Consider the following 13,418-nt stretch of genomic DNA (forward strand, 5'->3'; position numbering starts at 1 on the left):
CTTACAAGGCATGGTTTTGCCTTGTAAGGGATTGCCCCTTTAGGAAAACATCCGAGTGCGGCCGGCATCCTACACAGCTGCCAAACTTGGGTGGCATTACATCCTGCCCTATGTATGTTTTTGTACAAAAATAGTACAAAGCTAATAGTGTAACAGAGGCACCATATATTGTTACGTAACCCTGTTAGGTTTCACCCAGGCAGATCATATTTTGTTTCTATTTTGTACTATCGTTATTACCTCTCACACTGCATCCAACACAGAAAATGAGTCATTTGTTAATTTCAGTGCCTGCACTTGGCATGTTCTAAATTTATGTTTCTGACTCTCTCTGAGGTTTATTTACTAAGTTTCAATGTACTAAAACACGGCATTTCTAAATATGATAATGCCCGAAATTTAAAAGGGTAATGCTTTTACTGGCAAAACAGGGGCAGTAAAAGCATTGCCCTTTTAAATTTCAGGCATGGACACGATCAGAAGCGGTGGGTTTTAGAACCGGCACTTAGTAAATAAACCACCCAATGTTATTTGTTATCATCGAATTTATTATTCAGTAACTGTAGTTTCCTTATGTTTTTTGTATCACAGTATATCCACAGCGTTAATAGCTGTAATTATGTAATGTAATAGTTATAAGTAAAATATATTTTCTGTGGTCTCATTTCTATTTGTATGACAGTCGACTGTTGTATACCAATATGTGCTATGAATTGTAGGTACTGTGAACAAAATTCTCACTTGGAATGTTTCTGTCTGTCAGGAGAGTACACAGTTATGACAACACATTTTCATCTGAAGCGAAAAATTGGTTATTTTGTGATTCAGACCTACCTTCCCTGCATCATGACAGTCATTTTGTCTCAGGTGTCATTTTGGCTGAACAGGGAATCTGTTCCTGCAAGGACAGTGTTTGGTGAGTACAAATTGTAGTTTATGGCTTTGTGTAAGCTTGGAAGATTTTTATGAAACAGATAAAGTGATTTTAAAGAACACTGGTATGTGCCTTGTTATCACATAGGCTGGAGTGTTTGCATATAAAAGATATCCAAAGTAATCATTATGTGAGAGACATGGATTTGTGTCGCCCAGTTGTTGCAAATGGCTAAAAAAAGTGCAAGAAGTGTGCTAAGTTGTGCATATTTATTCCTTAAAATGTGTGTCCCTGACGGTCTTACTGGTATATAAAATAAATGTACGTGTGGCCTCACCGCCAAGGCTGACATTTTGTTGGTGTGATCAATATTCAGACTATCAATTTTCTAGTAATTAGTAACAGAGGTGTTTATATCTTAGTGATGTCAATATTCATGCATCAGTGATGTCACTGTACATATCTTAGTAATACCACAGTTCTTGTCTCAGTGATGTCACAGTTCTTGTCTCAGTGATGTCACTGTTCATGTCTCAGTGATACCATGGTTCTATACTCAGTGATGTCACTGTACATATCTTAGTAATACCACAGTTCTTGTCTCAGTGATGTCACTGTTCATGTCTCAGTGATACCATGGTTCTATACTCAGTTATGTCATTGTTCATGTCTCAGTAATGTCACTAATGTATTCATGCATCAGTGATGTAATTCTTGCTGTCAAAGTAACATCACTGTTAATGTCTTAATGGCCTGTGTACTAAGACTTGGAGAGAGATAAAATGGACAGAGCTAAAGGGACAGATGAACTAAGCCTTGATAAAGCACAGAGAAATAAACCGCCAACCAATCAGCTCATAACTGTCATTTTTCAAACACTGGCGGTAACCTGGCAGATAGGAGCTGATTGATTGGTTGGTAGTGTCTCTCTCTCCACTTTATCTATCTCCAAAGTTTAGTACATAGACACCCCAGTCTTATGACTATGCATCACTGATGTCACTATGCATACCTTAATAATACCACAGGTGTTTCTTCAGTGATGTCAGTGTTCATGTCTCAGTGATGTCAGTGTTCATGTCTCAGTGATGTCAGTGTTCATGTCTCAGTGATGTCACTGTTCTTGCTTCAGTGATGTAATTGTGCATGCCTCAGTGATATCATTGTTCATGTCTTAGGGGATAAAGTCCAACTATTCTATAATAACCACAAAGTTATTGAAATCAGTATACTACAGTATTACATAGGTTAAAGAAAGATACAGACTCAATAAGGTTCTGCCTTTTATACATTTTATTGATTGAGAGAAAGGTAAACAAAACTCCAAGGAAACAGCTGCTATTCACCTTCAGAGAAGGGGAAAAAACTTAGTTACTCAATAAATGTCAATATACTTAATTCCATGGATCAATCGCCCCAGCTGTGTAATTTGTTAGTAATAGTTACTATACCAAGTAATAAAAGTATGTAATCTATTTTAAAATCAATTTGGCTAATTTGCCATTACCGCCTCCCTGTGTAGAGCATTTCACAGCCTGACCAACCCTACTTTGGTGAAAATGCCTTTCCCTGTGAAGCAGTGGGGGCCCATTTGCATTTTTACAGCTGAAACATTCAAAAGAAAATGTGATATATTCTCCACAGATACTACAAAGGCTGTGTACATGGTGAAATGACTTCTTATGACTGACAGTTAGAAAATGACATGTTAGACCGCACTCTATTTTCCAATCATTCATCTCAGATGAAGGTAAATTCTACTTTTACACAACCTTTTACAATAATAAAAGAACATGTCCGTTGTCCCCTGTTTTATGTATGGACAACTGCCCAGTGCCACTTCTCCGGTGTTTGGGCCAGGGTTGCTGTTAGAGTGGGATGCGGCTGTGTGACCCGACCGCCGGTCACAATAACGACGCCAGGATCCCTGACCAACGGTCTATTCCCACTCATGGTGTTCATGACACTCATAGAGTAGAAAAATAACCTGTGGAGAGCACAGTGAGCCCACAAGGGGCTTCGTTGTGCTGACCCCCCCCCCCCCCTCATTCTCGCACCGTCCATCTCACAGCCAGGATCCCCTCTTTGGTATGGTGACCACACAAACCCAACCCGTTGGAGTGGTCTGATATTGTGGAAAAGGTGACATCACAATACTAACATCAATGTCGCTAGACCGTCCATCACAATGAGCAGCACCGACTACATAACTGATGACTCCATAACAGATAACACAGTTGTGAGTAACATTACTGAGATGAGATGAAATGGATGACATCACAATAAGAGACATTTGTAATTACAGTCATTTTGGTGAGAACATTGACATGTGGGAAACAAATAATTTATAGAATTTATCAAAAGAGCAAAGGGTGAAATAAAGGCTACAGTACTGTATATATGGGTGCAGTGTACTATTGTATATACAATACAATATGAAAATTATTAGATATGCATTAAAAGGAAGGAATATATGTAGCCTTCATCCCGAGTTAATTTCTTAAGCAAAAACAATTATAATGTAAATTAAAATACATTTTAAGACTATTGACTTAAATAACAGAAAGCTTCAAATATAGAATATAAGCAGAGGTTCTCAAACTCGGTCCTCAGGACCCCACACATTGCATGTTTTGCAGGTCTCCTCACAGAATCGCAAGTGAAATAATTAGCTCCACCTGTGGTCCTTTTCAAATGTGTCAGTGAGTAATTAATACACCTGTGCACTTGCTGGGTTACCTGCAAAACATGCACTGTGTGGGGTCCTGAGGACAGAGTTTGAGAACCACTGATATAAGAATTGTAATGAAACAAAAGATTTTGTATTGTAAAAGAGCCTGTGCCTTGTCCTCAAATATCTCATTGATATACTGTATAGTTATTCTGTGTGTAGTCTATAGTGTGAGATTAAAAGGAACCCAGATTCTCTAGATGTAATTACTAGTAGCAAGTAACATTGTTGCATTTGAGCATCAGTATGTAACAACTTCTTAATTGGCAGTACAGTATTCAAATTAACAATATTATAACAGCTGTTTGTTTATAGCAGTATTGAATGACAGTATTTAATAAGTTTTTATTCAGTAAAAGAACCATATGTATTCAAAAAGTTCTCTGTAAAATGTGTCTGATCCCAAGGATAATCATTAGTTATACTGTAGATGTGAGAAGTTACATATATTTGATAACAGCATTTGAACCACACATAATTTATATGTCAAAATATGGATGTTTATTTTTCATAGCACTCTGCATATAATTAGTAAGTGGGCGCTTTTTTAGCAGTCCCCATACGGGTGATCCGCTCAGTTTGATTCTCCCCTGTGCTATTATAAATAGCAGTGCTTATAAGCTCAATTAGTGCCTGCGAGTACCAATATAAACAGTGAGCACTGCTGTATCAGTCCCCAAGTGGGTGATCCGCTCAGTCCGAGTCAGCATAACTCACAGTGCTTAGAATCTGAATCAGTGCCTCCGAGTGCTAGAAAACAGATCACTTCCTTATTGATGTCTGTACAATCCTCCATACCAGGGAATACACTAATCAGAGATCACACACATTACACTGCAACATATCTATCAATCGAGTGTGCGAGAAAAGGACAAGACAGCAGCGAACGTTGATGAGCGTTTTGCTTGTCTGCCTTGTCAAGGCTTAGGAGATGACATCACCGGTGAGATGAAATGGGCGACATCACAATAAGAGGCATTTGTAATTGGTTCCGGTATGAAAGATAGATAGTGTCTAGTTAGACAGTCAATAGATAGACACCATATGTTAGATGGACATTAGGTCGACAGGGTCAAAAGGTCAACAGGGTCAAGAGGTCGACATGGAAAAGGTCGACAAGTCAGAAGGTCGACAGGTCAAAAGGTCGACAGGGTCAAAAGGTCGACATGAAAATGGTCGACGTGAAAAAGGTAGACACCATGTTTTTTGCATTTTTGTGGTTTGTGTGGATAGTTTTGTCATCTGGGACCCCCAATTGTAGAAAGGCATACCCTCGCGGGGCTCGCTTTGCTCGCCACGCTTCGGGCACGGTGGCTCGCTGCGCTCGCCACAAGGTTTATAACCAACTCTATGCCGACATGGATAGAGAAAGTATGAAATAATCCAAAAACATGTTACATTTAAAAAAAAAAATTTGTCTATCTTTTTTATGTCGACAATGTTCATGCCGACCTTTTGACCATGTCGACCTTTTGACCTGTCGACCTTTTCCATGTCGACCTTTTGACCCTGTCGATCTTTTGACCCTGTCAACCTAATGTCTGTCTAATATATGGTGTCTATCTATTGACTGTCTAACTAGACACTGTCTATCTATCAAACGGATAGGTTTGTAATTATGTGGTCTATTCATGACGCAGTGAAAAGCCCTTTATCAGTGATAACAGGGCTTTTCACTGCTTCCCTCCTCCACAGAAGGGATATCCAGGGAGTAATCTCAGATTTCTCCAGCATTGCCCCAGCTCTGTGTCAGGATCGCTTCCCCATAAGCGATTCATGGAAGCACGAAAAGTTCCAGCATACTCCAGCTGCACTTTAGTATGGTGAGTGTGATTCGTAAAGTTACAGAAAGCTCATTTTTCCGCTTCTCCATAGAGTTCAGATTCGCCATCTCAGGATGGCGCAATCTGAAATTCAGTGCAAATACAGCTGCGGGTTATATATATTTTCTCCGCCTGGTAGGTTGGTATGGCCATGTCAGATTCCAAGGGCTGTTTCTGCTCGATAGCAGTTATACATATAACACCGCTATTGAGCAGAAACTGCCCTAGTAATGTATCACAGGCTTACCAACCTACCAGGTGGAGAATATATAACACCGCTATCCAGCAAAAACGGCCCTTGGAATCTGACACGGCGATACCAACCTACCAGTCAGAGAATATATATATAAAACCTGTAAAGGGTAACTATATTACTCTGCCTTATGTTTTACCATCTTAAACAGTATTATTAACTGCCACACCTTGACGCCAGTGAAAAGCGTTACGACTGACTAACAATATTTAACCTACAGTCTCCGGAAAAGCCCATACTTTTATCTCTATGGGCAATGAATCTGCTTGACTAACATTATCCTACTACTAACTCAGACTATTTTCTTGAATGCTACTAACCTATGTTACATTTTACTGAGTAACACAACCCAATTGGAGATACATTTAAACAGTTTACCACAGTACTACTTTGCATCTATGTGCAGCTAATCAAATAGACACATGTATTGGGCTAGGTATGATTTACCGCCGCACGGGATGCAAAAAGTCAGTATACCGACATTGGTTTCCTGAGCTGAAGAATGCCGGCAGGGGGGCAGGCGCAACAAAGCCCCTTGCAGGCTCCCTGTGCTTGCCACACTGCGGGCTCGGTGGCGAGCTAAACTCACCACAGGCTCTATTCTCCCTCTATGGGTTTCGTGGACACCCATAAAGGGGGAAATCACCTACCTCACCGGTATACCGGCGGTGGTATGGTGCTCCTGTCGGGATCCCAGCAGCGGTATTGTGACAGCCAGGATCCCGACAAGCAGTATGCTAAGCGCATACCCATTTATTATCATTTATATACCGAGTATTAACAGTGATTGACGTCAAATAGGCCTATTCATGTTTTTATGTAACGGTTTTAGCGTTATATACATATTTATTTATATTAAACGTTGTTGATTATACAGGCCCCTTCAATAGAGAGCCAAATAATATATATTTATAATTTAACCAGCGCAGTGAATCTAGTTATATGTGTTCTATGTAATTTATAAGCCCTCACCCAGCTTTTTCACTAGCTGCATTCTTAATAATTATTTTACCATTGTGATGGTTTTTTACAAAAATAATATATAATTTTATAGCTCAGGGAATTGAATGGTTTATGGTTTTAGTATTAATAGCATACATAGATTTTCTATCTTTGCAATTAGTGGAAACAGAAGACTATCCTTACCATTACCACCTATTGTTAATAAATTGGCCCTTGCAGTACAAGATGTGGCAAGCCATCTCTAAGGGACTAATATATCAATTCATTTAATGTTCAAAATACACATAAAACTCAAGTTCACCTTTGAGCTAATTTCTCCCAAAACTAAAATTGTGGGTGGAAATAAGTAACATAAAAGAGGAAATCGATATTTTCATTATATGCACTTCGATGATGCCCCAATCAGAGTACCTGCAATAATGCAGTGCAGGAGAGCCTTTGTACTACTGCTGGTTGCCTGATTGAACAAGGCATTAATATTGTTAATGCCTCTACTCCAGATGTTCCTAACCACGGCCCTCAAGGCACATTAACAGTTCATGTTTTTGAGATGGCCAAACTTGAGTGACTTAGGGGTGATAAGAGCGGAGAAGTGAGCCAGTGGAGAAGTGGCCCCATCAACCAATCAGCAGCTCTGTATCATTCTATAGTATGCAAATTATAGATGTTACTTCAGTGCTGATTGGTTGACATGGGCAACTTCTTCACTGGCTCACTTCTCTGCTCTTATCACTGCTTAGTAAATGTCCCCCTTAATTAGAACCTCAGTTTTTTTTTTTTAACATCTGTGCTCAGGCATAGATATCACTAAAATCTGGACTGTTTAGTATGCCTTAAGCACAGAGATTGGGAAACACTGTTCTACACTAAGGGGTACAGTATATTTACTAAAGTGCAGGTTTTTAACAGTGCAGATGTAGCCTATAACAACCAATCAGATTCAACATATCATTTATATAGCACCTTCTAGAACAGTGATTTTCAACCTTTGTAAACTTGTGGCACACTAAACAACATTTGAAAATTGCCAATGCACACCATCAGTTTTCTTAATCAATATAATATAAATATATAACAAATATAAACAGTAATAAAACAATTGGACCCCGCAGAAATAAAATAAATAGCTTCACCCCCACTATAAAAAAAACACATTGGCTCCCGTAGAAATAAAACATAGTAATTCCACACACTGTCCCCACATATTAATGGCACACACTGTCCCCACATATTAATAGCACACACTGTCCCCACACAGTAATTCCACACACTGTCCCCACATAGATAATAATTCCACACACTGTCCCCACATATTAATGGCACACACTGTCCCCACATATTAATGGCACACACTGTCCCCACATATTAATGGCACACACTGTCCCCACATATTAATGGCACATACTGTCCCCACATATTAATGGCACACACTGTACCCACATATTAATGGCACACACTGTCCCCACATAGTAATGGCACACACTGTCCCCACATAGTAATTCCGCACACTGTCCCCACACATAGTAATTCCACCCCCCCACCACCCCCAGGAAAAAAAAAACAACCACTGGCTCCAACCTCAGTATGCAGCTCAGTCCTTAGCATTGGGGCAGTGAGAAGCAGTACAGAGCGTTCCCTCCCTGCACCGCGTCGGAGCAGAGCACACCATGGAGAAACGCTGGACGGGCGGGGGACGGGAAGGCGATACCACGTGGAACGGGTGACCTATGAGTCATGCGGCGGTGCATCACTGCAATAGGTCACGGCCGGCCCACGGAGGTTCTCTGCGCTGCCCAAGCCTGATATCAGTTACTGCTGCAGGTATTAGTGGTGTGGCAGGCATCTCTGGCGGGCGGGTAGCGGCCGCACACTTGAGGACTGCCTGCGGCACACTAGTGTGCCGCGGCACAGCAGTTGAAAAACCCTGTTCTAGAAGATAATAGCCAGAATCTGATTTGTTGTTATGACCAACATCTCCACTTCTATACACCAGCACTTTAGTAAATATACCCCCAAATATCACATTCAAACAGAACAACATTCTCTATACCTAGGTTTGCCATAATATCAATTTAATCCAGGACACCTAAGACACAGAACCTGTTATAGGTATCCCGAATTAAAAGGATATTATGGCAAGCTTTTCTATTATATTCTTTTTTTATTATTGTAATTATATAAAATACACTCAAATGATTTTGAAAACCTACGGAGCAATATACTTTGGCATCGTCATGCTTTTTTTTTATTTTACACAGCTGGTGCACTTTTTTTTATTACCACATGCAGACTTTGCTTTATTTTACTGCTGATGTTATTGTGCAGTGATAAATAGTCCCAGAGGTTGCCTTTCAGTTGACAATGAAATCTCCGACCATATTAAGATTCTTCCCGTGTCTGGACTGTTATTATGCTGCCCAGGCGGTGAAAAGGCAAAAATTCTTTATTTCACTTATTGAAATATATTCTTGGAAAGCTATAGATGTTACAGTGCCACCCCTCAGGGAAATGTCAGGATAAATAATACACAGAGTTGTATATCGTATGTACAGTATGTACTTTATATATCATGTTATGGGGAAAAAATCCCAGACTTTTCTCATTATTTCAAATCAGCCTTGAGCATTGTTTAAATGAAACACAAACTAGCAAACAGATTTCATAATCAAATGCTTTGCTTAACAGCCACATTTTACCAAAGATGTTCTAATTTAGCAAAATGAAGACGTTAAAAAAAAACAACAAACAGCAAATAGATTCTGGCAGTTCTAACAACAAAAGTGTTTATCAGTGATCATGAGGGAATTTACATACATATAACAGGTGTAGTAGGGTATGCCGGTGGCCGGGCTCCCAGCGACCAGCATACCGGCACCGGAATCCCGACCGCCGGCATACCGACGGCTGGGCGAGCGCAAATGAGCCCCTTGTGGGCTCGCTGCGCTCGCCACGCTGCGCTCGCCACGCTGCGGGCACGGTGGCGCGCTACACGTGCCACGCTATCTATTCTCACCTCCAGAGGGTCGTGGACCCCCAAGAGGGAGAAAAGTGGCGGTATGCCGGTGGTCGGGATTCCGGCGCCAGTATGCTGGTCGTCGGGAGCCCGGCCACCGGCAAACAGAAGACCACCCCATATAACTACACATATATGTCCACATACATCTAGCATCTATACGCCATACAACGCGATACACCTATACGCCATACAACGCGCCTGAGACACTCTGAGAGGTGTAGTATACCATCTTTTTCTTTCAATTTACGGTATCATCTTTTTTGCTGCAGACGCAGCGAAACAACACTCACAATGTACTAGAGGCGCTGGGCTGAGAATTACTTTTAAATATTTACAAAAGGCGGTAGTAAATTACCAATTAAGATTTTTCAAACTATAAAAAAAACAGGCTTTTACCTTGATTTTTGCCTGATGGTCATTATCGGGCAATTCAATTATAGCCCCCTTTTTTTTCTTCTGAATAACAAACACATAGGATCTGGGATAAATTATCAGATCCATGTGTTTTCATGGCTGCCATCATGAAAATTGGCCATTTATCTGAGATTTCTTTTTCTCCTGCCGCGGGCATGTGAAAGAAAAATTGACGATACAGCCATCTCTCTGGACTAATTGAATAGCTCCCAGGGGATCAATTAACCGTGGCTAATTGAGTATCCCCCAAAGTTGCAGATGAGGCACAATGGCGTGACCAAAAGCTGCAGCCGCTGCATTATATCATTTTATATACAGATTCAGACTCATTCCCAGTTTGAGTCTTCTGGCCTTCCAGTTAGACAGCAGACTGACCAGCAGCTGTCCCTACTCAGGGAGGGGAGCAGCCAGGTCGACTCACCAGGGGGAGGGACTCTGCAAAGGGGGGTTGTCTGTGGGCGAGGAGACGCGTCATCACTGCTTCACCCCCGGCTATGCAATGCCTACATTACCGGCATTACAAAGTTGGGGTCGGGGTTAGGATGATGCAATTCACCGAATCATGGCATCACCCCAACCACAGTTCCCCTCAGTGCGGGCAGCTGCAGGGGTAAGTGGTGGGTGGGGGTCATGGGGGGTGGGAGCCAGTTGCTGGAGACTTGCTAATTTTTCCGGGTTGCCGAAAGTGCCACCCGATTTTCTGAAGCATCTCAGCCATTCCAGGACAGTAGGAATTAGGATACATTAGGAGCTGACATTTTTTGTTTTTGATACAATTTTCATTCCTTTATTAGCTTGAGAAAAGTGAAAGAGCACATTAAAAGTAGATAGTTGTAGGGAGCATATCATAAATATATTGAAAATGTTGCTGACATTTGATTAAAAACAGAATTAAAATAGAATTTATGGATCAGATAATTCACTGTATTGCTTTATTGCTCTGAATATAACATGCATAATTTTGCAATTCAAATGAATCTTAAATACTGCATAAATTTCTCTTGTTTTGTTCAACTTTCTGATATAAATTTGACATATTTGTCTTAAAAGCTGTACAACTAGTTATTTAAATAAACACTTCAGCCCTATAACTGGAAAATTTACTTTTTTACTAAAGAACTTATTGTTTTGTAAAATTGTTCTGAGAAGAACAGACTGCTGCTCTATTATTCAGTTATTTTGCAATGGTTTTATGTTTACTCACATGTCCGGTGCTGCAGCCGCTTTGTGGTGCCTTATAAATAAAATATAATAATAATAACTTTGGGGAAATTGTCCCTATTGCTTGAAATGTCACGTAGCAGTAAAGCTAGCACAATTATGTATTGAAACAATATTTCTATTTCATCTGTGTCATTTCTTTTTTAGAATTTAAAGTTTAATTAATGTAAGAAAAGAGAAAGTGAGACGGACTTGGCTTCAAGGCTAAGTAATGTCAGTAGTTCCCAGGGCCATATAGACAGGGGGTGGATACTCTTTACCCAGGCCTGTCGGAGAGCCCGGCGGGGGCTTGTGCCCACCCCAACCTGCACTGGAACTACAGGCAGGGAGAAAGAGACTGCTGTTGTCAGTGATGTGTGGAGGGGGGACCCCCGGATTTACCCTCTGACCAGTGGGCATAGTATATTTTCCATCTGCTAGTAAGGAGGGGCCTGGCCACACTCCCTCCGAGTACCAGGCCCTGAAGAGCTGTCAGCAGCCCTGATAATTCTTAGTGAAGCTTTGTGGCCACACACACAATCAGGGCACACTGGGAACTAAAATCGGCCCTGGAAAAATTAGTAAAAGTGGCCTCACATGGGCAGCACCAAAGGCGTAGCATGCCATGTAGGCACAATAGCAGCACCCCCACACACGCATCCCAACCCAGAGATTTGCCAGAGAGTGTGCAATGTAAGGTCGGCCATTGGCCATCCATGATTAGAAACCATTGATGATACATTGCCGATGTTAAATAGTGTTACTTTAAATCGGAGAGTTAAAATGTGCTGCTGCGATCAACTCTGAATTACCCCCAAAATACAGTACTTACTTTTACACTTTTAAAAGTACAGTGCCATGAAACCCAATATTATCTAAAACAAGTGACTAAACAATCCACAATTATTATAGTTATTTCATTTATTTATGAATGGAAGTTATGCAGTCCAATTCCCCCGTGTAATAAGTAATTGCCATCTTAAGCTCAATATCAGGTTACATTGGGGTATATGCAATAGCGGGCGAATCGGCAAAAAAGGCGAATTCCGGGCCGTTTTCGCCTCCAAAAATCAATTCGCCTATGCAGTGCAGTCATTTTTCGCAAAAAAACGGCCCGTCAAAATTCGCCTTTTTTCAATTCGCGTTTTTCCGAATTCGCCTTTTCTGCAATGGTACAGATGCTGCAATTCGCCTCCAGCATATTCAATGCAAGTTTGGAAATTCGCCTGCAGTGCTTTTAGACAGCAAATTCGCGATTTTCCTTCCGCCACACTTTGGAGGGTGAAAACCAATAAAAAAAATTTAAACATGTTTTTTTTTGTGTTTTTTTTTTTGGGAATAGTAGATCTATTTATATTAGAAGGGATTAGGTTTTTTTTTTTTTTTTGGGGGAGGCACAAATATTATTTATATATTTTTTAAAATAATATTTTTTTTTTTTATTGCTGGAACGTAAAATCAGAAAAAAAAAATGGCGTGGGGTCCCCCCTCCAAAGCATAACCAGCCTCGGGCTCATTGAGCTGGTCCTGGTTCTAAAAATGCAGGGGAAAAATCGGGCAGGGATCCCCCGTATTTTTAAAACCAGCACCGGGCTCTGCGCCTGATGCTGGTGCCAAAAATACGGGGGACAAAACGAGTAGGGGTCCCCCGTATTTTTAACACCAGCATCGGGCTCCACTAGCTGGACAGATAATGCCACAGCCGGGGGTCACTTTTATACAGTGCCCTGCGGCCGTGGCATCAAATATCCAACTAGTCACCCCTGGCCGGGGTACCCTGGGGGAGTGGGGACCCCTTCAATCAAGGGGTCCCCCCCCCCCAGCCACCCAAGGGCCAGGGGTGAAGCCCGAGGCTGTCCCCCCCCATCCAATGGGCTGCGGATGGGAGGGCTGATAGCCTTTGTTGTAAAAAAAAGATATTGTTTTTTCCATTAGTACTACAAGTCCCAGCAAGCCTCCCCCGCAAGCTGGTACTTGGAGAACCACAAGTACCAGCATGCGGGAGAAAAACGGGCCCGCTGGTACCTGTAGTACTACTGAAAAAAAAATACCCAAATAAAAACAGGACACAGACACCGTCGACAGTAAAACTTTATTACACACTGCCGACACACACATACTTACCTATGTTCACACGCCGACAT

The 13,418-nt window shown here is 41.3% G+C and overlaps 1 protein-coding gene across 2 annotated transcripts in view; it reads left to right on the forward strand.

The window, feature by feature from the left end:
* Window positions 1-13,418, forward strand: part of GABRA2 (gamma-aminobutyric acid type A receptor subunit alpha2) — a 263,278-nt gene that overhangs the window by 167,331 nt on the left and 82,529 nt on the right. For both annotated transcript variants that reach the window (XM_063920978.1, XM_063920979.1), the window contains exon 8: window positions 764-916. In XM_063920978.1, the coding sequence (XP_063777048.1) occupies window positions 764-916 (153 nt within the window). The remainder of the gene's footprint in view (window positions 1-763; window positions 917-13,418) is intronic.

The sequence above is a fragment of the Pseudophryne corroboree genome, chromosome 1, assembly GCF_028390025.1.
Source record: "Pseudophryne corroboree isolate aPseCor3 chromosome 1, aPseCor3.hap2, whole genome shotgun sequence".
Classification (NCBI taxonomy): Eukaryota; Metazoa; Chordata; class Amphibia; order Anura; family Myobatrachidae; genus Pseudophryne; species Pseudophryne corroboree.